Source organism: Candoia aspera, chromosome 1 (genome assembly GCF_035149785.1).
Source record: "Candoia aspera isolate rCanAsp1 chromosome 1, rCanAsp1.hap2, whole genome shotgun sequence".
NCBI lineage: Eukaryota > Metazoa > Chordata > Lepidosauria > Squamata > Boidae > Candoia > Candoia aspera.
The window spans coordinates 314,326,285-314,352,813 of NC_086153.1; the positions used below are offsets into that span (position 1 = coordinate 314,326,285).

Below are 26,529 nucleotides of genomic sequence, written 5' to 3' on the forward strand. Positions count from 1 at the left end.
TGTGAGGTGGCTCCAGGCGACCCATACGCACATCCACATCCACATCCACCCTGTGCTTCAGATTTCTCCATCTTCTGTCTACCCTGTTTGCCTACAGGTTTTGTATCTGACATCCAGTTGTGCTAATAGCAAAAGCCAATGTGTCATTTTGTATTATATTTATTCTGGGTGCTCTGCTCTATAATGAATAACAAAACAGAGCACTTATTCAGACACCCCAACAGTTGTACAAATAAAACTTTTATGACACATATCTAGAGGTCTCATCAGCCACAGCTGTCTGATGTTGCAAAGTGAAACTGCTAAGAGAAAAGTCATTTTGCACCTCTACTCCACAGGATAAAACCAAGATTCGTCTATTTTAAAGTGGGGGAGAACTTGCACAGTGGTAAGGAGTGTAAGCAGTGGAAATAAAACATTTCCTTTTATGGCTATTAAAAATGAGCCTAACTGTCGCATACCTAGCAAGGCCTGGGCTATTCTCAGTGTAAAATGACTAGTAAACATGTTCAGGCTGAAGATACCATACAGTACCGTTCTTTTTAGATTCTCATTTCGGTGCTGTTCTCTTGTATCTCCTATCAGAAATATTCTAAATAGTTATACTAAAACTCAGTCACCTGCCTATCTGCTCTCATTTGTGGGAGAATGGCAAAAATTTTGCTACATAAGGATTGGCAGGCAGAGATGGCTCATATATCCACTTGAATTCCACACATTCCATCCAGCCCATCCACAAGTGACTTGGTTTACTCTTATGCACATGCTTGAATGTTCCTGCATGTACGTAGAATGTATTGGGTGGGGGCGTGGGAGAGTTTTGTTTGTTTCATTGCCCCAGAACATCTAGCCCAGGTAGTTTGATGTCCTACATTAGAAGGCAATTGGGACCAGCTGGGGCAAAATAAATGATCGTTAGGTACAGTACATTCTTCTTCAGAAGAAAAGGCTTTTCACAGCATCACCACTACATTGTTGCTGATAACTGAATGACAGCCTGGGGTAGTGGTGCCTCACGCTTCCAGCTCTTTGTGATATGTTGCTGGTTGCATAGGTGTGGCCTGTAGCCTTTCTTATCATCGTGTATGAAAAGGAGAAACCATGTACACTGTCATGGGTTTCTTGGAAAAGGTATTGGTTGGTTCCCTAGTCCTGCCGGGACCCGTCTTATCCCCTTATGGGTTGAATTAGATCTGCCGTTACCTGGATTTCATTGTATTTTATATTTATTTATTATTGTTATTATTTATGATTGTATTGAATTTTAAATTGTTTTTATTGTGAACCGCCCAGGGTCCCCCATGTGGGGGAGATGGGCGGTGATAAAAATATGATAAATAAATAAATTGCATAATAGGCAAATTATTCTGATTTGATATAAAGCAGCTTTGTGGAGAATTTAAACATGGGCACATATAATCTTTCAAAATTCTCCACCAAATTTGTGTGCAGAAAAATTGGCTGGATGATTATTATTTTTTTTGGAGAATTTTTCCAACTATTTCACTACTTCTTAAGTAATCCTATTACTAAAAAGCCAATGGCAGGAGTCCCTTCCTGATGTCTTTCCTTAGAACTAAAGTGAAGCCTGTGAGGCCAGGGAGGATGCAGATCATTGACATGATGATCATACATTTTTTATTTGCACACATATCCAGAGGTCACCTGAGAACTAAAATAAGTGTAAGGGCATACACACATTCAAACCATAAGGATTTCTTTGGGATTCTCTTTTGAATAAATTTCTAAAACAAATGTTCTTTCAGCCATTTGAATGAGAATTGGTAAGAAAAATCAAAAAAGAATTTCTCTGCATAGCACTAATGAATTTCTGGAACCATTGCAAATTGTATGTTTTCTACAATTTCTTATAATTTTAAAACTACCTTGCATTGTTTATATCTGTTTAACTAATCACTGGATTAGCAAGCAACAAGGCTGGGTCTTGAAGAAACCCTAATTTCCAGAAAACTTCCTGAGTCCCTTCTTAGGCTTTTGAAATTGCAGAAGTAACCCATACAGTCAGACCCATCTTTAAAAACCAAAAGACTAGAAACAATAAATAGAAACCACTGAGATTTTCAAGCGACTAGATTTACACAAGACCAGATTTTGGGTTTTCCTTTGCTATGAAATCATGGCATGTATGTAGTCTACATGATGACTGAATCCCACCCCTCCTCCTCCTCCTCCTCCTCCTCCTTCTTCTTTTGGTGGTCATTATAAAAACTTGTTCCACTCTTGGCAAAGGAGGGTGCAATGTTAAGAGCCCCTCCTGCACCCTTCAAGCCTACATAAAACAGCTCAGCAAGCCCTGATTAAAAGCTGCTGCTACTTCCACCCCTCCTCCTCCTCTTCTTCCTCCTTCTCCTTTTGCAAACCAATGCTACATGCAAGGATTTGGTTCAAGGAGCATTCAACTCACAGCTGTCAGCTCAGAAACAAGAGCTTGGGTGGGATGAAGGGAGAGAAATAGGACACTGACATTGTGAGTGAGTTGCTATGGCAATTCAAACAGAGGGGTTGCTTAATAGGTTTTATTCCCAGGAAACCAGGGAACATTAGGAGGGAAATAGCAGAGCTAGCACTCCACAAAAGCATTACCGCATATTTTTAATGAATAGCATCTCTATGGAGAATGTCTTTGGCTTCTTCCCCTTCAGTAGCAAAGGAAGAAGACCTCCTGGTGGCCATTTGAAATACAAACTAGTGGCACAGAAAAGGAAAGTCCACTCCACAGCAGAACAAGCAGCTGCCTAGAAGGTATATTCCACACCCTTGAGTGTAAAGCCCTCCATTAACTTATGTCTGAGAACCCTTGTTGCAGCCAGAGGGCACCCTGAATATTATGCTGGGTCGGGGGAAGCAAGGCCATTGGATCAGGCAATTATGCCAAGAGGTGGGGCTGTATATTTCTGTTTTTGTTTGAAGGGAGCAGGAATTTTATTTGATTTTTATTGTGTTTAGCCAAATTTAAGGGGCTTGACAGAGGAAGGGAAGGCTTTGCAAATTCGGGGCTGAAGGTTGAACATCAGTGACGTAACTGGTGAGGCCAGTTATACATGTACTTATTTTCCAATGCAACCTTCACTCCATATGAATTAATGAAGTGATCATTTGTCTGACCAACTGATTGATTATTCCATCTTTCTACTCAGAAGCAACTTGAATGTTTTTAACTCTCCACTGAATTCAGCTTACCTAGGTCTTCTTAGTGGGTATCAGAGAATCCCAGAAACTGAATTTTGGCCTGATCCAGCAGGGATGTTCTTATGAAATACTAAAATGTTGTTTTATTGGACTTCCAGTTGAGAGCCATTTATTTATTTATTTTCCAAATTTCTATCACCGCCCATCTCCCCCCAAAAGGATGGCAAGCTAGACATCCCTTTTGCAGCGGGATGGTGTTACAACGAGATCGGCAGCTAGATGCAGGATCCAGGCCTCCAAAATTCTCTCTGGAGCAAGGAGAGATCTTTGAGATAGCCCACATGTACTCCGCACAGCCACTCCTTGTGAGTAGACTGCAGGAATCAATATTTTGCAGTCAGCTTATGAGTTGAGCGGCTGGGAGTCAAGGGAGGAATCATCTATGCCCACAGTCATGAACATGGCCTTTTTTAAGGACATAAAGCTCGACCAAGCCTCATATCTTAATCACTTTGGATTTGTTTTTTATTGTTTTGGAAATATTAAGACTGTTTGGAACAGCAAGTATTACTGCAGTCACTGGGTGAGTCGCCTTCTCCTCTGAGAAAGAATTTTTAAATATGATTTTAAAGATTTGGAAACATATTCCTTTTTGGATTAAACAACAAAAGGGTACTTAGAATATGGATTTTGGAAAGTTAACAATGGATTAAGGGCCCAGGCTTGGAATTATAATTTTAAATTAATTAGAAGAAGTCCTATGGTAGGAAACGGATTGTTTGGGTTTCTTTAAATGAAAACAAGATAGGATGGGACTTTAAAGGTTGGACGCTAGAGGGAGCTAGAGCATAATTAAGTGTATAATTAAAGAATGGTGCACAATATTCTAACAGTGAGTTTTTTGGTGGATATTTTTGAAAAATGACCTTCAAAATTATCTAATATGATAGATAGATGGAGTGTCAAGGAAGTTGCAGAAGAAGGACAAGCTAATCTGGATAAGTTTGAAATTAATTTGAATGTGGATATAAATATGACAAGTGATAAGAAGATATGGAAAAAGATATACTGGACATACAAACGAAACTGGTTGATGTTTCATTGCCTGGAGATATATAACTAGTAAATCAGAAGATATGGATATTTTTTTCTTACTGGATTTACAAATGAGAGCTGTTAAAGTTCTGAAGGACCTTTTGAGAAGCAACAACAACAACAACAAAAGACAAATTTTTCTTACTGGATGTACAAAAGAGGTCTGTTAAAGTTTTGAGAAAGGACAAAAAAACATGACAAGAAACCAAACTCTGGGACTTTATTTGAAGGGGTTAAAAATCAGGAGTATTAAAAGTAGAGGTTTTCTTATTCAATCAAGGTTAATCTTATTCAATCAAGGTTAAGATAGACGATTAGTTTTATCTGGTAACCCTTACTGGATTTTGCCGATAAGGAACAAATGATGAGGCTTTGGGATTTTGTTTTTAGTTAAGAGATGTGATATGGGGTGAAGAGAGTATATGTTGTACCTTAAGAAATGAGGATACGTTACTAAAATTGTTTGTACTTGTTGTGATGAAGGGGGAAGTTATTTCTTTTTTTCTTCTTCACACTTTTTTTCTTTTTTTCTTCTTATATTTCTGTAGTTGGTACTAGTTTGTATTCTTTTTATTTGTAATCTTTAATAAAACTATTTGGAAAAAATTAAAATGTTGTTTTTTATTTATACATTAAATTTATATTCCACCTTTCCTCAAGGCGTTCAAGGTAGTGTACATAATATTGCCTCTTCCACGTTTTCTCTCAACAAATGCCCAGTAAGGGTTTTCTTTCTAGAAAAGCAAGCTTAATTTCCACCTAGGGCTAACATAATATTTTACAGCCCTAGCCTTCATAAGCACTGATGGAAAAGAATGTGATTCGTGATGTTCTCCTACCTACAACTATAACACAAGAATCCACAGAAAGGTATTTATTACCACCTTTTGCTGTATTGAGTTATTGGATTCATATATAGTGCTACAACTTTGTATATATTTTTTAAAAATTTTGGATTATTCTCAGGCATGAATCCACCATTGCGGTTTATGACAGGGTAGTGCAATCAAGTTCAGGGGCTGAAACTTGGCTTCCCAATATCCCAGAAGGCTGTAGAAGATCATGCAACGATGTTATGGCAAAGTTTGGCGGCATGACGCTGCTGCCATGCTGGAAATGATCTGTGAGTTGCCCTTAATTTAAAGTTTAGCATGTCATGTAAACCTTGTCAGTTTTAGATTATTCAATAAACCATGATGAAACAAGTAATTACTTAGAGGAAATATAACCTCTTGAAGTCCCATTTTGAGGTGAGAAACAAATGAAAATTGTAATATAAGCCCTGAGATAAATAAATATAAATATATATTACAATTTAAAAGGAAAGACAGCATCCCACCCATTGGGGCAGGATATAAGTATTGGAAATTTTAAACACACACCACCACCCAAATTTCAGTGCCATGCCACTTTACATCTCTAGGCCCAGCTAAAAGTATTCAGCGTGGCCCCAATTCAACAAATTATGTCATCCCAGGTTAGGGAGTCTTTTTTTTCCCTTTTCCCTTGTTGAGACCAAAATTCTTGTCTGAAAGACCTACATACAATGGGTTCTCAGAATAAATCTCCACCTTGTGCACATGATGTTGTGCATAACATTTCATTATAGTAGTGATGATATATGTGCTCTTAATACCAAGAATCTGAAAGCTGGCTGGCTCCTTATCTCTTTGTTGTACCCATGTCTGAATGGGAAATATGGTGTCATTAAATTTAAGGACCTGAAACAATGATAAAAGGGACTACCAATTACTTTTTGCAAAAGGACATATGGGATAATCTGCAGGATTATTACATAACGGCAGTAGATTAAAATAGGCCGTGCAATAATATCTTATTTCTTGTACCAGCATATGAAGTGACCTTGTTTTCTGAATAAAAGACTCAGCTTCTCACCTCAGCCCTGTTCCAATAACATATCAAGTGAAAGGTTGATTGAGTTTTGATTAGTGTATAAGCATCCCTGGGAAAGAGGAGGAAAGGCGGTAACAGATGACATGTGTTTTAATATCATGATGCAATCCTCATCACTTACCATCTTGCCTCTGGCATTTGGACAGAAGTATGAAAGACCAGGGTCTTTGTTGTGATATTACAATGCACGTCCCATCGTTTTCTCACCATTGTGGATGCCCGTACATTATAGAATCTGATCTGAGTATTCTAGATTGTATTATATTACACTGATAAAATGCTAAAATATACATATTCCTTGGTTTTGCTTCTAATATCATGGAATCCATCTTGAATCTTTAAGATGTTAATGGATTTGGCATTCTCTCTCATTCAGAGAGAATTATCTCACGGAAGTCCTTAGTTACTATCTCGGTTAAACTGTTTACAAACAGTGCCATCTGGTGGTAAAGATTCTCCATATCGGAATTCCAAAGGCTTAATAGGGGCGCCGTGAGTCGTAAACAACTCGAGGCAACTAACCACAACAACAAGAAGTTAAAGAATTCCTGTCCACAATGGAATATCACTAGAGCAGAGTTTCTCAACCAGGATCCTGTGGAATCCTGGGGTTCCGTGAGAGGTCACCAGGGGTTCCCTGGGAGATCACAATTAATTTAAAAAGTTATATCAAATTCAGGCAATGTGAAAGTTACCTCTTCACATTAAAGAGCTAATTTTCATTCTTTATTTTTACTTTAAGAACACTGTTATTGCATATACTGTATGCAGGCTTACACATGAAACAAATATAATAATTTTGTAACTTCTGGCCTATATTTGAGCCTGAATGTGCAGGCTGAATGTGCTGAATATTTCAAGGATTCCTCCAGGGTCCAAAGGCTGTTCTAGAGTCATCTTGCAGAGATGGGGTTCACACAACAGATAACACTACTTGGTATAAAGGTAAAGGTAAAGGTTTCCCTTGACGTAAAGTCCAGCCGTGTCCGACTCTAGGGGGCGGTGCTCATCTCCGTTTCAAAGCCTTGGAGCCGGCGTTGTCCATAGGACACTTCCGGGTCATGTGGCCAGCATGACTCACGGAACGCCGTTACCTTCCCGCCGAAGCGGTACCAATTAATCTACTCACATTTGCATGTTTTCGAACTGCTTGGTGTGCAGGAGCTGGGACGAGCAACGGGAGCTCACCCCGCCGCGCGGTTTCGAACCGCCGACCTTCCGATCGACAGCTCAGCGGTTTAACCCGCAGCACCACCGCGTCCCTACTACTTGGTATGATGGCTTCATTATTACGCTTATAGGTTATATGTTTTTAATTAACTTTATATACTTACAATGCATGTTCTAAATTCCATCACAGATGTCTTCTTCCTGTACCGTTATTTTGTGAGCTGCGTGGAGCTCCTGGCAGACTGCAGCAGTATAGAACTGGATTGCATGTTGGGAAAGAAAATATAATCCTTAACTACTTCAGTTTTCCTAGCATAGGGCAAATCTGCCAAATGTTCTAGGGGCTGTGTTGAATTACCCTTAACTCTAAATATTTGGCACTGCTGCTTAGAGTGGCCCATTGTGTTCTGCAGTATGTTTGATTTGGCTTACTGTCTTCCCCAACAATTTAGAAGCTCAGTTTAGATGGGTTTTGCAGAGTGCTGGTAACTTAGAGAAAGAAAAGGGATTTGCAAAATGACTATGGTGCAGCTCAGTAAACCAAGGACCAATTGCCTCCTTAAATTACAGATACCTTCCCCATTTCTTTTATAATAATAACTGAGAGAGATGTGTGTGTCCATTTAATATGATTTGGGGGAATGTACTCCTTTTTTACTTTTCTGAAAATTCTCACCACCCACTACTCCCATGTTAAGCTTTTAAATACTCGATTCTGTAAATTATAATTTTGGTGTGAAAAGAGTCTATGGAGGGCGAGGAACATTTATGATGTACATAGATTGCACAGTGCACAGTCAGCATACGTAGCTCTTAATATAATGCTGCTTTTGCTCCTCTTCCAAAGGCTTTCTGTAGCTCTCTGTCTCTAACAAACTGCCAAATTCCACTTGTGAGAGACTAGTAACATATTCTATCTTATCCTTTATTAAATTAAATCAAAATCAACAGCACTATCATTATTATTTCTTCCCTCTATAGAAAAGAAGTTACTTTTGAAAATCTTATAGCTGAATTTGCTACCTCAAAAAATAGGACATGTAAGTCAATGTTTACAAGAACTTAAATGTAGTTTCTGTAACCAAAGAAATATGAAAAGAAGATTCTATTGGCAGAAGTACTTTATATTATAAGGGTATTCAATATAATTTTTAACTTTCAGGTTTAGAAGCAGTTCACAAAATCTTACTATGCTGCTTCTGATGTGAAAAGACTGTATACAAGTTGAATTTGCTTTTTTCACTGAGGACAGGTGGTGGTGGAGAGGACTGGCATTACCAAAAGGAGAAACATGGAACAGGGAGAGCTCATGGAAACATTCCATCCACTCCAAACTCTTTTTTTAAAAAAGTATCTCTATGGACATGTCCATGCAATGTCACTGTCTTCTTCTGAGGACTTGCCCCCCTTACGTCTCAGTCTAGTCTACTCTAGCCTGAGATTTTGTTATGATCACTTACCAAGTCTGACCTTGCTTAGATTTCTGAGTTCAGCCATAGGCAGTTAGCTACTGCCACCTAGTTTGGACCTCAGCATCCTAAAAAGAGACCAACATAAATATTTCTCAACAACAGCTCTATAGTTAGATTTGTTTTTTTCCCAAAAAAGGTTTGCTTGGCACCGATAGTGCTATCAGGTAGGTGTCAGGAAAAGAAACACTTTTTTTTGTTTACCAGCATGTTAGTTTAATTTGCATGGTTAAGGTTTTATCTGCTTTTGTTTTCTGTCTTTTAAATTTTTACTATATTGTTTCCATGTAAATGGATTCCTCTCCTTGAAATTAAGTATAATGAGGGGAAGTATCCAACTGTTTTAAATAAAATTAATATATAAATTAGGTTCAAGCAGCATCTTGCTCGTGATTTTATTTCACAAGGCAGTTCTCCATGACGAACCAGTTTAACACTCCCATGTCATCAGTGTTAAGCCACTTAAGATCCCAATCCTTACTCATAGGCACATAACTACATAAATTACACTATTTGAAATAAAGTGAGTAATCTATTATGCTAGGTGTTTTATTTTCACAACAGACAAACGCGTGGATTGCTAACCCTGACATCACTAGCAAAGCAGCAGCAATTGCCAGGCAAACTAGTTCCTCATATCTTACATAGCCAAGACAGCTTACAACAGGTCAAGAAAAATTCACCTCTGACATCCATCACAATAGGAATCCTTTTAACATTCTTCCCTACTTCTCTGCTAATGACTCAGAGTTCGTTTTTAAGCTGCTTTATATTCCCTAATATACTGTTTGGTTTAGATCTGTCCTGTTGTCCACAATTAAACTTTTGGTCTGAGAAGAAAGTATTTTAAAATGATTGTCAAGTTTCCTTTGAATTGAGTTTGACTCCTAATGACTTCATGGACAAGTTCATGCAGTTTTGTTTTGTTTTTTTGCAACCAGATGGAAGTGGTTTGGCACTGCCTTCCTCTGGGATGTTTTTCAATGACCAAGTCTAGCCTATAGCCCTGGCATTCCCTGGAGGTTTCCCATCTATGTACTAACCAGGCCCAACCCTGTTTAACTTCCAAGCCCAGACAAGATCAGCTACATAGGTGCCACTTGCTGAAATTATTAACTTTCTGAATAAGAACTGGGTGAAAGGAGGGCTCTGCAGGCTTCACCTAGTTTAAGCTGGCCATAACTGGCTGTAGCAGCTTCATCACCTTACCGTAAGTTGATTTGAACACAGAAGAGCGAGGAGATGATAGTTGGGCAAATGTTGTTTCTCATATTCTTTGCAAAAGAGGTGTAGCTTTGAAGGTATAGTCCTGCTTTAATAAAGTTTTCTAGACTTTTAGTTGACATTGTTGCCTTGCTGGGAGTAAGTAGGGACCATGGCTGTGTAAGTCCAGTCCTACATCCAAAGTTTGACATCCTAGATTGGATCTGAATTTGAGGAGATTGGTTCGAAAACTACACAAAATTCTATGTCTGTCACTTCCTTTTGAATCTTTCAAAAGCAAAACTTTGGAATCCGCTAGGAATCTTGGAATCTCTAGGAATCTTGGAATCCTCTAGAAACCTTCCAAGGGAAAACCTTGGAATCCTCTAGGAACCTTCAAAGACAGGAATCTTGGAATCCTCTAGGAATCTTGGAATCTCTAAGAATCTTGGAATCCTCTAGAAACCTTCCAAGAGAAAACCTTGGAATCATCTAGGAACCTTAGAATCCTCTAAGAACCTTGGAATTCTATCTGTGTTTACTAATCCACAGAAATATCTTTTCTTTCTCTTGTATATGTTATACTAACTCTCCCTTGAAAAACATTCTCTGTGCCCCTAAATCCAGCATTTCAACCATTATTTATTATTTATTATTCAAATTTAATTACTGCCCATCTCCCCCAAGAGAGGGGAGTATATTATACTATACTGGTTCTCAATTATGCCAAATAAAATTTTAGAAGATGTCAATGTTTTAATGAAATATTTTCAACATTTTACTGACATGGTATTATAGTGGTTCTTCTCCTTCCTCTAGGATTGGTTCCAGTTGGTATTGATGAGAAGAGTGGTCCAGCCCTCAGCCCTTGCTTTGTGGCATACCTTGAGCTCGATTCTCTCCCCACTCCTTTTTAATATCCATATGAAACCACTGGATAAGGTCATCCATCAGCATGGGGTTAGATATCATCAGTATGCTGATGATACCCAGTTATAACCTCAACCCTTGTCCATCCAAGCAAATGCTGTTCAAGTTCTATCTCAGTGTCAGGAGGCTGCAAGGATCTGGATTGTGAAAAATAGGCTCAAACTAAACCCTGCCAAGACTGAGTGTCTGTGGATTTTGACACTCAGCCATAGTTCAGACTGTCATTGCACAGATCTATTTTGTGCACTAATTGTGCCCATTCCTGAACTGGGAGGCCCTATTTATGGTCAGTCATGCTTTGGGCATTCCTCATCTAGATTACTGCGATGTGCTGTACATAGGGCTGCCTTTGAAGATCACTCAGAAACTTCATGGGGTTCAAAATGCAGCAGTATAAGTAATTATGGGCTTTTGTCCACCCATGTAACACTCCATGAACTGCACCAGCTACCAATATGCTTCTGGTTGCCTATAAAGACCTTCATGGCACAGGGACTGGTCATTTGCAAGACCACTTGTCTCCAATCACTTCTGCCCATCAGATAAGGTCTGTAGGTACACTCTGGGTCATGTCATTTAAGCAGTATCATCTGGTGGATACAGGAGACATGTCTTCTATGCTGCCACACGTACCCTATGGAATGGCATTTCCCCTGAGAGCTGGATGACTCTGACCCTACCTGCCTATTGGCCTGACTTTCCCCCCAGGGACCAGGTCAGGTCTGTACCTGTCTTTATCACTTTTAACTGTTTTTGACTGCATGAAGTCATCTCTGGCATATGTTCTATTGTTTTTAATGTGTGTGGGGGGGAGGCAATTCTTATATGTTGTTTTTATTTGTGTAGGCTGCCTTGAGCATGCTGTCAATTGACCAGTGATATAAATAAATTAGATAAACAAACATATTAATAAAAGTAAAGAATAGAACAAAAACAGAGTGGGTCACATTACTGAAGGATTAGTTTCCTTAGAATAGCCAATTTTTAATGAAATTCAGCTATTCACTGAATCAGTGGGATAAAACAATTTGGAAGCAATGTGTATAATCTGGATTATAGCATTTAAACAAAAACAAACATTTTATTACTTTCTAATGTTAGGAGAAATCTGTATTTAATGTACAATTGAACAAAATCTATCATGAATAGTTTTTGATTCATTAAATAATTTCTGTTTTATTAGTACTACAAAACTTGGCTTCTGTAGAAGAAAACTTTAAGATAAAATAGGAGGCCATGTCAACTAGGAGGGAAAAAAATCTAATGTTTACTTTAACTAAAGGTTTACAGAACTGTTGCATGGTGGGGAAAGCTGGTATTAAAGCACTGTAACTCAATCCCAAATTAGATTGAATGTTGGATAGCCATCACCAAGTATACAAATTGAGTCTTTTCAGCAATGGTATAGCTTGTTAATTCTATTTTGGAAATAAAAAATTGCTTTGTGAGATATAGCTTAACTAGTAAATACTTCAGCTATTATTTATATTAATATTGTTTTTAAAGTAAAAGCTGCCTTAAATATTAAGATCAAATAGCTGTCTTAATTTTATTCTTTATGAAGCATAAATCATACTATCCTGACTAGTTCTGACTTTGAAAATTCAGAAATATGATTATAGCCTATGGTACTATGAACTAGACAGCTTGTATTGTTTGACTCAGAAAGATGAAAGATGAAAGCAAATCTGTTTGAATCTTGGATCTATGTAATTAGGTGCCAGAGAGTCTAATTCTTTTTTTAAAAAAGAACCCTACCCTATTTTAGCCTAAGTTTGATGGCAAATTTAAAGATTTTGCTCCACTGTGATAGTGACATGGAGTGCCAAGCTTTAAGAAATGTATAAAATTCATCGCATATCCCAACATCAGTACACTGACTACCATAGTTAACTGAATTACTTCAAACATAATTACATATACTTACAGGAAGGAAATGCAAGTTAATTGTATCATGAAGCCATTAAGCTACTTCTCAAAAAAAGCACGAAGCAAAATAGCCATTCTTCATCCATGTGAGCACATTTTCTTCCCTGGCTTTGCAACTTGCTATGGTATAGGATTGTGGAGTTTAACATTCTACAGCAGGATAGAAGTATTATTACTAAGAATGATTTGCTAAGCTATAATACATTGTGGGAATGAAAACATTGGACTTTGTAGTAACAAGCTGTAATTCCACATAAGAATTCTTCAGTGAAATCAGGGATAACTATGTATTTGCATTTTCTACAAGACTGTATAGGTTTGTGAAATCTTTGCCTTGCATGAAATTTTAGATCAGTGGATGTTGTGTTTAAGCTTTGTATTTGTAAGATATAGTTCACATGGTAAATATACAAAACAATCAAAGCACTGTTGCAGTTTTATCCCTATATTTGAAATATTATTTCAAACTTGAGGGAGCATACAATTACTTAATGAATCAAATACCACAACAGTTTTCCAAAGTATTTGTTGTATATAGTCAACCTTCCTCCAGGCATGGTTAGAAAACAAATTTTGCTTCAAAGTAGACTTGTTGCCACTGTTAAATAAGACAATAACTTGTGCTTTGCCCAGACAGAAGATACATGAATTTCATGGATAGGGCATTGCCCAAGAGAAAGAAGAGTTTTAGAAAACATATAGTGGGCTTACCTAAAATGAGCTCAATTACCACATGTACGGTAATCATATAGATCTCCCCAAATGGGGCTTTTTTAAAAAAATTGATTCTATGAAATAGCAGCCGGTAAAACAAACTGAAACTTTGGTCCTCAAAGTTGGGGAAAAGAAATGAGATTTTTATTTTTTCCTATCGTATTTGTAGATGGGTGACATATTCTTTTAGTATGCTAACATCATAGTACAGATGGACAAATAGTGAGAAGAAATATCAGTGAAACTATGAAATAGTATCACATTTCTACCTCATTCTCATATGAAGGAGAAACAGATGATTAATTTTGTGAAAACTGATGGTCATGTAAGCAGATCTCACCTTTCCAGCTCACCTTTCTACACTCTTTCATCCAACCTGGCTTAGTTCCAGCATTACAGCCAAGCTGTGGATGGGGTGGAAGACTATTTGGACAACTGGACAGAGAAAGACAAGATATAATGAAATAAGATAGTGAGCATTTTCTTATACATACTAAAAACATGGCAAGTACTGTGACTATTTTAGGGACAAAAAAATCCTTATTGCCCTAAAGTTTAAATTGCTAAGCAGTTATATATATATCAATCTTTTATTCAAGGATCAATCATCTACAGTAATGGAACAAGCAGTCAAGAAAAACACCATAAACTAGCATTCAGATGTCAGAGTGTGTCTATTCCTACAAAGTCAGAATTGTGCAAGCCATGGTATTCCCTCTGACATTCTATGGAAGTGAAAGTTGGATTTTGAAGAACCAGGATAGAAGGAGTATTGACACTTTTGAACTTTGGTGTTGGAGAAGACCCCTGAGAATGCATGGACCGCCAATAAAACAAACCAATGGATCATCAAACAAATCAGCCCAGAATTCTTACCTGAAGCACAAATGATCAAGCTCAAATTATCCTACTTCAGACACATTACGCAAAGACCTAGCTCTTGGAAGAAGACTCTAATGTTGGGAAGGCCGGAAGGAAAGAGAAGAGGACAATCAGCAGCAAGGTGGATGTACTCAGTTACAGTGGCAATGGGTACACCATTGAGTACAGATCGTTATGGAGAATATCTATGTGATTGCTATGAGTTGACACCAACTTGAAGGCACATAATCAATCAAGAGCACCATCTTTATTTCATCAGGACACTCTTAATATTTTCAGCTTACAGGTTTGGGGTGGGGTTATAGAATTGAGCAATTTAAAAATGGGTTTATTTTAGTATACTCCATGTGTTTCCTGTATTCTTATAGATACCTTATTTTAAATCACCATATGTTTTCATTCTCCAGTCCACTCCCTTATGATTTCCAGCTCTTCCTGAAAAGTCACTTACTGCAAAATAGTATACCTATTCTTGCTTTGTCAAGAGTTGCTTGTATAAACTAATATGCATGCAAATTATGCTAGAATAGCTTGATTATAGTGCTTCTTTGTTAGGATTTATACTGACTGTAAATAATTAAAATATAAATGTAAGAGAGATGTAGTTTATGCCTTAGTCCTTTATTAAAAAGGACTTTATTAAAGTTCTTTTCTATTTAGTTTTTATAAGGCAGATTTTCCTAGAGAGCTCTTCCAAACCTGATGTTTGCATGAAAGAGTGGAACAAAACCATTCAATCAATGAATCAATCAATCTGCTGCTGAATCCTCCAAGACTCCTGGCATTAGTAATAAAAACCATACAATAAAAGTATTAAAACATCCATGTTAAAATACAAACACAGAGCAACAGTTACACAATATACCTGCATAACAGATGGCAAAGTTCTGCTAACATCTCCAAATGCTCTATACACATAAGAGCTCCATTTTAACTTCCAGAAGCCAAGAACCTAAGGGGCAGGTCCGGCCAAGAGGCAGGCTATTCCAGTACTGGGGCCAGAACATGCTTCCTGGGCTCCCTTCCTGCAAACGGAGCACCCAGGTGATTGAGCTCCAATTATATTCTAAGATTTCCCCCTAAGGAATGTCTCAAAAACTACGGCTGTAGGGAAATTATAAATAGCACCTAATATTTAACACTTGAAGGTTTTAGTTCCAGAATTTGTACTGAGATTTGCAATATAATCCCAGAATATAAGGGTGCCCCTGAAGAGAGACGAAGTTCATTACAATCACTTCGGTAATGCAATTCCTAAAGTGGGCCTTCTAGACAAACATGTTTCCTTCCCAACATGTTTCCAAGGGAAAAGGACATTGCATGAAAATTTGCTCTAAGGGAGCCACTCTTCTTAATATACATACAATTAGGTTCTGACCTTAAAAAGATGCTTCAATTTGTACTCCCACAATGTGATCATAGGTATCTTTATGAACATTCCAACCTCTAAGTGAAATCTAGTTTTCTAAATCTGAAAATGGGCTGACCCAACGCTATTTTGATATTGTAGCTGAAAATTCATACAGAACTCTCCCTAAAGCACCAAATCTACATATAGTTAATTAAGTTGCCATTTTTTTAGTCTTTTTCTTTCCAGCAACTATCTGTGGTGCATTAAATAGAAGGTATTAACTATATATGACATGCAAATACAACCTCCCCTCCTATTAGTAAAATTTTATTCTGATATGACCATTAAAGTAAAGCAATAGAAATAATTTAAAGTTCACCACCTTCTATTTCTTATGCCAAACCCACGGAATGGGGAAAAAGCAGGAGAGGGGAATGTTTTAGAAAGGAGATGGAGGAAGGATTAATTACTCTATTTTTAATCTATTCCTCCTTGGAAAATCTCTTTTCCTGGAAGGAGTGGGAATGGCCATTAGATTAAATTGCATTTAGTTATCTATTACAGTTATATCCCCTCTTTCATCCAAGAGTTCAAGTAGTTAGAGCCTAGATAGTCAGTTTCTAAGGTTTTAGACTTCACATATTAATTTTAACATTAATAATAATTTAATTAAATACATTATGGCTGTCCATTCCAGTAGACTCTGGGCAGCTTACAAAATCCAAATACATAGTGAAAACAATTAAACACATAAAAAACCAACAGTCCAGACTAAAAACAGCCAAAAGAATAAACATCCAAATACATTAACCCAAAGCCTGGGAACAGAGCCAGGTCTTAAGGGCTTTTCCAAACCCCAGGAGAGTGGGCACTGTCCATCTCTCTGGGGGGCTGCTGTTCCAGAGGGAGGGGGCAGTGACAGAGAAAACATGCTTGCTTGGTCCCACAAGGTGACGTTTAATTGAGGAGACCCAGGGCACACCCACTCTGCCCAAACATAATGGGCATGCAGAAACAATTGGAGATAGGCAGTCCCTCAGATAACCAGGCTCTATGCCATTAAGGGTTTTATAGGTAACAACCTGCACCTTGAATTGCACCTGGAAGCCCACTGTCAACCAAGCAGCTTGCATAGCAGCATGGACACATAGGCATAATGAAAAGTGCCCATTACTGCTTGAGCCACTACACCAGTTGAGGCTTCCAGATGGTCTTCAAGGGCAGCTCTGTGTTGGGCACATTGCCATAGTCCGAGAGGTGGCCAGGGCGGGAGTGACCATATGAAGGGCCTCCTAGTTAAGGAAAGGGTTCAACTAGTGCACCAGATGAACCTGTGCAAAGGCCCTCCTGGCCACAGCTGCTCCCTACTCTTCGAGCTGTAGCTGTGAGTCCAGGAGGATTCCCCAAGTTGCACACCAGTCTCAAGTATGTGCAACCCTATCCAAGAACAATGATGAAAACATCCCCAACTCAGGGAGGCCAAACAGCAAGAGCCATTCAGTTTTATCAGGATTCAGGCAGTCTATTCCTCCCCATCTAAATCCAAACAGCATCCAGTACATTGATAGCTTCACCTGTGCAACCCATGGTTGAGATGTAAAGCTGGCTATCATTGGTGTACTGATAATACTGAATCTCAAATGATGGATGACCTCACCAATGGTTTCACATGGATGTTAAACAGGAAGGGTGACGTTGAGCCCTGAGGCATCCCACAACTGAGGGGCCATGGGTGCAATCTCTTCCCTCCCATAAACACTGACTGGGACCAACCACTGAGGAAGGAGATCCAGCATAGTGCCCCCACTCCCAAACCCTGCACCACCCTCTCCTGGCTCTGCCAAAGGTCATGGACAAGTGCAACCAATGCTGTCTTCATACAATACCCATCTGAAACGGGTTTTAATGTTACGTGGGAATGACCTTGGGAGACAGGAGGAAGAGCCACAGACTGGACAACCAGCATATAAAAGATATCTCAGTGGACAGGAGAGAGGCATGGGAAGCGTTTCAGAAGGGACCCTTAGTTTCCAGAGTAAAAGGAGAGGGGGAGAAACTTTTAGACTTGCAAGATTGTTAATATAACCTTACAATAAAGATAGAGCTAGTATTCATTGTTGTGCTTCCTGTCTGGACTACCTCAAAGGGCTAACACAGGTCCAGATAATCCATTTCTTCCAAGATCCTTTGTAACTGCTGTCCGACCTCCTTCTCTACAACCTTCCCCCAAAATGGAAGATTGAAAACTGGATGATAGTTGTCCGGAATGGAAGGGTCGAGCAATGACCTCTTGAGGAAGGGGCATATCATTTCCTTCAAGGCCAGAGAGACCTCCCTCAAAGAGGATGATACCACTGCATGGACCAATTCCTTGGTCACCTCCCAGGCCACCTTAACAACCCAGGAAAGGGTAGGATCTAACAGACAGGTAGCTGAACTATTTTCCTCACTTACTTTCCCCATTCATGATTCCTCCATTGTAGGAAGAGAGCAGGGTTAAGTCAATGGTAGCAAAAAAAACAGGAGGACTCCGATAGTATCTTTTCTGACTAACAAATTGTATTATAAGGCATAAGATTGTACCCTGTCAATAAAATTTGCTAGTCAGAAAAGGTGCTACCTGACTCCTTATTGAACTTCTGGTACGACTTACTTTTGATTAAGCTGCTGAACACTTTGTAACTTCTGTATAGCTTTTTAAATGTATATACAATGGATGAGAAAAAGTTGTTTGCCAGACTAAAAAGCATTTAGGTATTCATAACTACTGTATAAGCAGCTTCTTAAAATGTCTGCACTGAACTACTGCATTCCATTATATTATTTTGTTACATATTATTCCTACAATTGTATTTCTTAACAAAAGAGGAAAGCCCCATTTTTGATAAATTATATTTTTATCAAAAAGAAGAAAATCCTAATTTAAAATCCTAATGCCATCCATATATCAGCAATGGCTGTAGACTATTATGTCAAAGTATAGAATGCATTCTTTATATAAAGATATTTCATGTAACACAAGGAATTCCCCTGTCCTGAAATGAATTGTCAAGAAAGCAACATCCAAATACTTTATTAAGATTTGATTTCTGAATCTGTATACATTGAACAATGCAATACATAAACATGAGCTAGTACACATCTTCCAAAAAAGCAAGCTCCGTCCATGTGGTAGCTTGTTCTCATAGTTTTCAAGTTTAACATACAACAAAATATGTACCACTTAAAGGGCTAGCACCCAGAGAAAGCTTAATTGTAGAAGCTGATTACAATGGTTTGCCATTCATATCAGAAGAGTTCATTTCAAACTGCTGAAAATTGTATCATGGTTGCTGGCAAAGATATCAGAAAGCTATCAGAACAAGGCTATTTAGATCAACTGAACATCCAAAGCAATACAATCAAAATCATGATGTAATTCAGCAGAATTATATTTGTTTCTTGCCCTAAATGTTATGGTACTGCACAAAAGCCTTGATATTAAAAAAACTCTGATTTGGTCCAATGCAGAACTGCAGTATAGGCTGTTAAAATCACTACAATGGAAAATATGTGCTCTAACCTGCTTGCATATTAAGTAGAAAAAGAATATTCTTAAAAGTGAAAAACAAATTCACAAAGTTTCTTTTTGGTTTATCATATTTACTTTAATAATATTTATTCATGCAAAAATCAGATTTATAATTGTACCAAATAACTTAAGATAGATTAGCAAAGCATACTTCAATTTGTGAACTATAAATTCTTTTTTAAATAGAAAAATGGGAAATTAGGCTTCTATCACAATATCTAATTTTATTACACATTCACTTTAAAACCTGCAGCTTTAACAAGGTACTAGATTTATGAGAACCTTAAGAATGTACCTGAGTAACAGAAGCCTATATGCTGAACTTTAGAATACTGTAACAGCATTCCAGTTATGTGTAAAATACAAGCAAAAAATAATAGATAGTTTTAAAGTTAAAGTTAAAACAAACAAAAAAACCAGTTTGGATATATGTAGTGCAAACAGAACAGCCTTCAGTTGCAGAAAGGAAACACATTTTGATACCACTGGAAGAGGCAGGATGAAGTTTCTAGCAAAGCACCCCAAACCACTCACTCTCTGATTCTGGAAAGTTCCCCAAATCACTGCTAAACTTCTTCAGAACTACATGGGAAGGACTCCCTCCTCTTCCACTATTTGGAATTTATTGAGAACAGAATTCAGGTGAGAGAAGATACATGAAGCATTAACTAGGATCCCACATTATAAATCTCTTTCTGAAGCATTAACAGAATAAAAACTAAACCCAAATATAAGCTTGCCCTTTCTTCTACAGTTCCTAACACCACATTTAATGCTGCTCCTCAACCACTGAAGCTGATTTTATGGATCCCAGGGAGTTAAAGAGAGGAAGAATCAGCTGTAATAACCTTTCCCCTTTCATTCATAAAGTTGTCTTCTGATGAAGTTTTGTGAGCTGAGGGACAGGTAGATGTACAACCAATTATTTATTTGTTCCCTGAAGAATACATGTCTAATCTGCCATCTCATTTCAGAGTACTCAAATAAGCAACAGCTTCTACATGGAAGCTGAAGTCATATATGGGAAAAAGGGGAATGGAAGAAAAACACTTGTATTACTGTTCTGAAAATTATATTAATGGGGAATCCAAATAATGTGGGAGCTCTATATGTGTGCAGAGTTTGGGATCAAAACCCATGTAGCTAGAATGAAAACTTTTAACGAAAGTGAAAATATTTTAATTAGATCTACTAGCCAATTTACTAAGGACACAAACTAGAACAGTACAAGCAGGTAACAGTAATTATTTTAATCAACAGGAAAAAGGACAAAATAAAGACTCTGATGAAGCTACCAAAATGCTTATTATTCAGCTTTGGGCTCTATTAAGCCCAGATCTAAAACCCTGTTCATTGACAAAGATTCACTAACCTATTGTAGTAACAATGAAAAGCTTTTAAACAAACCTTTTGTGCAGCAAGATCAAAATTAATTTTAAAGTAAACTAAGCCACCACTCCTTTCTTTCAGCTTACGGAAATGAGACACACAAGAGATCAGAGCAATTAACAGTGGGACGAGGCCAAGGACAAAACTAAGCAAATGGATGTGTTGTCATCTAGGTTTCAGCTGCTTGCTAATATGACAATACAGCTTTTTAAAAGCTGCAGCAGGTAAGTAATCCACAATATAGAAAATACTTCACTGAAAAACACCATGAAGCAGCAGTCATAGCTACAAGGTGCTACAAATTTAAAGGTCATTTAAAAGGCACTTGCTTCCTAAGAATAAGCCTTATGCCTTTTAATTCTATACTAAAACCTTATTCATAGACATCAATGCAATATCTCAGCATGCATTAATCATGTATTGTAGAAATAGTCTTCTACAAAGCAGTAATTTCTATTATAGAGGCTGGATTAGAAACATCAGTTATTCTACATATTACTTTGATCGACTGCAGATTTCTGCATGGTACTAATAATGCATTCTAAAAAATATGATTGCTGTTGATTTTTACTATTCTGACAGGGAACAATTATACCTAAACTGACCAAGTTTGGTGTATTCAGAAATATGATCAGACACAGTTAATAAACTATGAGGCTTCAGTGAAGACAACAAAAGGTTAAAAAAAACCCACAAGCAACTTTTTCTTTCATACTGAGGAATGGTACATGTATCTACTCAAGACAGTTAAAGTAATAGATAGTAATGCTTCTACTTTTTAAATTCTGTTTTCTGAAATGTTTGTCATTCTGATGGATTGAAAGATGAAAAAAATACGTCAGAAGAAATATCTGCTGCCTTGATAGATCATGAACAGCATTTAAAAAATCAGTAAAATAGTTTAAAACAACAAAAGGCTAGACAATCTAGGGTGTAACAGCAACACATGAAATCTTAGAAAAAATAACCATTTCTGTGCCAAGCTTAGTATGCAAAAAGAAATGCTGAATCAATCTAGAAAAATGAAAAGAAATATTTGACAAGCTGCCCAGTATCTACCAAATCATCACAAAATTAAAGGAAAATATCTCCACAGCTATTAAGATCCCAAATTCAGGATCACTATTGATTATTGAAAAGTTCATCATAATTCAGGAAATATATATTGTTCAAACTATGCTATGCATTCTATCTTTAAAGTCCTACCACTCCTATATTCTGGTGTCACTCTGGTTTACATAATGAGAACTCCAAAATGTGCTGACTGATTGTAGCTTCTGTTAATCAATTCTGAAATAATCCTATGGAAATCAGTAGAAAGCATGTAACTGCAACTTATATCTATATTCCAGAGGTGTTCATGTTTCATATTATGCCAAACTATTAAAAAAATCTCAAATGAAAGATCAGCAAGACTAAATCAAACACACAAAACAGCTACGAGTAATTTGCATTTAATCCTTTGGATTGCAACTGGATTGAACCAGACAACTGCAACATCTAAACTGGTTTAAGGCTGACTGACATTTCCTCTGGATTTTCTCATTAGTTTTGCTTTGACCGAATTTGCAAGACCGTATATTGTCTTGGTGTAGAAGTATTCTATATAGAAAGCTTTAGGCAACAGCTGGAGAGGCAGTTCTGCGAGTCTTCTTCACAAATCATGCAAGCAACAGAAAACAGTCTATAACAAAAATTGTAATGTAATTGGCACATGGACTGCCTTCACTGACTGCACCAGCAGGAAGAAGTTGCTGCTTAACCCAATCCAACTTTTACTCAACCTCAAAGAGATGAGCAAATGATGGAACTGTTGGTCTTACAGTTATGGGAAACTGACTGTTACAAAGTGCAGGAGAGAAATCAATGTCTAGCACACAAGACCAACATCATTTTAGTACTCCCATTCATCTGTTTTCATGTCCAAATAGTAAAGAATGTTCTGTGCAAGCTTCACTGCCTGTTTCCTAGCTATTTTTGAGCGCTCATCTCCTTGAGGGTCTATAGCATCAAGCGCTAGAAGTTGTTTGGTGAGGAGCTCCTCTAGCCTCATGTAGTTCTTATCAGTTCTGTTCCCATCAAAAGACAACACCTCTTGCTGAATCTGTGCCACATTTTCAAGAATATTCCAAACTGCTTTTTGTGATGGGACTTCTGTTTCTGTTTGTTCCACAAAGGTTTGTTGTTTGACAAGAGCCTCCTTTAAGTCAATATAAGTTATCAGGGTTTGCACTTCTATCACTGCTCGCCTCCTGGCTTCTCGGATGCAGGGATTTTTGCCTGGGCTTATTTCATCCAACTGGGCAATTAACCCTTGCAGCTCTGTCTTTGACTTTAGATACAAATCTGAAGCTTTCTCTATTTTTAGAAGGGAAGCTTTAACTTCTTTCATGTTCTTGCGTATTTCTTCTATTTTTATAATGCATCTGTTTTGTGCCAAGTCATAACCGTAAGTGGAATCTGCTTCTTCTTCCAGATCCAGATATTTTTGCAATCTATTGATCTCTTCCACTACTTCTTTACGATAGTTTCTTATTTCTGGATGGCCACATACATCTAAGGCATCCAGATCAGCAATCAGACCTGTCAGTACACAGGATAAATGTCTACAGGTCTCATTGTTGTTTACTCCCATTAATACGGCAATAAGAGTCCCTTTTGCTTTGTTCACATCTCCTATAACAGAATTAATTTTGGAAACAGAAGGATGTGCATCACTGGACAATGGCAGAGAAGGCTGCTGCTTTGTACAACTGTCTATAATTTCTTGAACAGCACATACTTTGGTCAGGGTGTGATATCTGGCTTTCCGCAGAGAAATTTTCCCTCCAGTTTTTACCTGAGTGAGTCTAAAAATTACATCCTGTATACCTTCTTCAAACTCCTCAGTTACACAGTTACCTCCTTTATAAAAAGCTGTGATTTCTTGCTCCACCAATGCTTGTGCCTCATTAAATATGGATTCTATCTCCAGCCTTTGGGGATGGTTTGCATTCTGCTCCAGTTCCTTAAGCAGTTTCTCAGTTTCTTGGGCAGCCCTCTTTCTGGCTTGCTGAACATCACCTCTTCCTTCAGCATCCACAGAATCTATTTCAAAAAGCTGTTTAGTTAAAGTTCTTTCTAATTTCTTGTAAGCTCTATCACTGGACAGACCACTGAAGGCTACTACTTGAGATTCAAACTCTTTGACTTCTTTCTGTATTTCTTGCAGCCTTTTGATAGAAGGATGTAGGTTACCCATATCCATTCTTTTTCTTCATCCAGTTCCAACAGAGCTAAAAATAATGCAAAATACAATAAAATGTAACAGACTGATGGAAAATATTCTAAAAAACAATATATGTGCAGCTGGAAGTATTCAACATATGTTCCACTATTTTTTTATTCCAGACATTATATAGTACAGTAACAATATAACATCTTTTTGAAGGTATGATATAATAGCTTTAATCTTTTAAAAAGATGCTGCCAGTTCTTTCAAATATGATGCATGTTAACTATGAAGCTACCATATGTTTAATTGGTCTTCCCCTTGCCAAAGATAAAACTATGAGCTAAAATGTTCCCAAGCAGAGTGGTTTCTTTCCCCATTCTCTTTAAATACCACAGGCAAGTCATAACAAGTGCTGATGTACTGGGAAAAAAAAGTTAAATATAGTACCATCTGCCTCCCCAAGCAATATTCTTCTAGTATCAAAAGCAGATAGCATATGAACAAAGAAAGACATAAGGTATCTCTCATTACCCTTGGCTGGTCATACCAGGGAAATAGAAACTGATACTTTGCCTGCCCCGGTTTTCTCCAGAAATAATGCAGCTGCCCTCTTAATTTCAAACTGAACCAGTCCTTTAGCTACTCAAGGTGACAATACTTGGGGTCTGGTCCACCGACCCCACCCAGTCACACCCACCAGCTGCTGGCTTGGTATAGAACAAAGCTGCAACGCGTCCAGCCGCACCTCTTAACACACACAAACCCTCCCGCGTCCGTCCTACTCTTACCCCAGTGAGAAGCTCCTTGGGGGAAGCGAGTCCCCGTGCACAGAGCTTGATCCCTCGGCCCCTATATCAATCCTACATTCCTGCAGGAAGGTAGCCAGGAATCAGCCCCGAGCTCGGGCCGCTTCCCCCAGGTAGAGCGCGCGGACAACTTCCCCGCCGCCCTCTCTCACCCGAGTGACTTCACAATGCTGCACAATCTAATTCCGCTTTGACCACCAGGGCCGCTTCTCCGGGAACGGCAAAAGGAGGTGGGGGGGACGCGCGGGACAGGCGGCGAAAGCAAGAGGGTTCGGGTTTTGGAGGAAACGAGGAAAGAGAACCCGGTTCGCTGAGCTCCGCCGGGCCTAATTCGGCATTTCCCGGTTTCCAAGCACCCTTTATAACCAGGAGCCATTTACGGGGTGATCCTCATCCGCGCCTGCACTATCCCCGCACAGGTTTTCCCTCCCGACACGGTCTCACCCCCCCCCCACACACACCCAGCCGTGTCTGTTCCCAGCTGGTGCCTAAATCGCCCCCCCCCCTCCGGGACTCCCTCGCCGCCAGCTCCGCTACGCTTAAACGGTCGCCCGCCGAGCCCCCTGCACGCCCGCTTCTTCACACCTCCAAGCAGTGCGGACTCGTCGCTCGACCTGACGTAGCGCAGGTCTCCTGGGAAGACCGCCCCGCTGCACTAAGGGGGCTTGGACAGAGGACTGCACCACTTCGCCGCAGCCTGTTAGCAAGGGCCCCGGGAAGCACAGCCCACCGCAACACGAGGCGCACAGCCCACTTCGCCTCCCCGCCTTGGGAGGCCAGGCAGGTCCCGTTCTCCCCCGACCCACCCAAAATCCAGATTCGCCCTCCCACCCGCCCCAATGAACCAGGACTACTTCCCCCCCCCCCCCGCCAGCACCTTTCCCCCCCAGCAACGCCTCCCCCGGCAGCCCACCTTGACAGCTGAAAAAAAAAAAAAAGCCACGGCTTATGGGAGGACGCCACAGTCCAATGGACTCAAAAGGGCGACGACTGTGGTTGTGTAGAGCAGTTTTCATTTCATCCCACTGCCTGCAGGGCTCTGCTGAACCTTCCCCTCTATTCGATTCAGCCCCTGCCTCGCCCACTTCGCGGAATGCCAGCCTCGGTGCCCCTCACGGTCGCGCCCCCCAGCAATCCTATCGGGCCGGCTGCCTTTGCTTTTTTCAGTTGTGAGAAGCCTCGAGAGGCTTCCACGCTCCCAATAAGCATCAGCCACCCCGGGCATACTAACTGGAACCCGCCCTGCTTCCCCGCCCCACCGGCAAGTGCCAGCCGCCCGGCCTTCCCTCTATACTCCCAAGGCTTCCTCCCCCCTTCATCTTCCCTCCATACTCCCCAAGACACCGCGGGCTCAGGTCATTTCACTAACGTCGCTCCGCTCCTCTAGCTCTCTTCCCCACGAACCAGCGTGAGCGCTTCCCAATTCACTCCCTCCGCTTTCCGAATCCCCACGTTATTCACCTTCAGGAACGCACAGCAGGATGGAGTTGCCCACCGCACCTTCGCCAACACGTCCCTCCCTCAGGGGCCCACCTCATTCTCTCTCCCCGCTCTCCTTCTCACCTCATCGGCGGCTCGGAAAGGAACTAGGCTGACTGCAACAGCTCGGGCTCACCGCCGAGCTCGCGCAGCGCCTGGCGTTCGCTCACGCCCGCGCCATTTGTGGGAATGAGGAGAGCGCGCGAGAACTGACAGAGAAATCTCCCTCTCCCTGCCTGGGACCTTTCGCGACGTTGCCGTAA

The 26,529-nt window shown here is 39.4% G+C and overlaps 1 protein-coding gene across 1 annotated transcript; it reads right to left on the reverse strand.

The window, feature by feature from the left end:
- Nucleotides 1-18,864: 18,864 nt before the first annotated feature.
- Nucleotides 18,865-26,469, reverse strand: BAG5 (BAG cochaperone 5). Its single transcript, XM_063290374.1, has 2 exons — nt 26,351-26,469; nt 18,865-24,042 (listed from the first exon to the last, which is right to left on the reverse strand). The coding sequence occupies exon 2, from the start codon at nt 24,012-24,014 to the stop codon at nt 22,662-22,664; it is 1,353 nt and encodes a 450-aa protein (XP_063146444.1). The 5' UTR covers nt 24,015-24,042; nt 26,351-26,469; the 3' UTR covers nt 18,865-22,661.
- Between the last annotated feature and the right edge of the window lie 60 nt (nt 26,470-26,529).

Excerpts from the sequence above, each read along its gene's own strand:
- BAG5 (XM_063290374.1), bottom strand. The coding sequence starts at position 24,014 with ATGGATATGGGTAACCTACATCCTTCTATCAAAAGGCTGCAAGAAATA.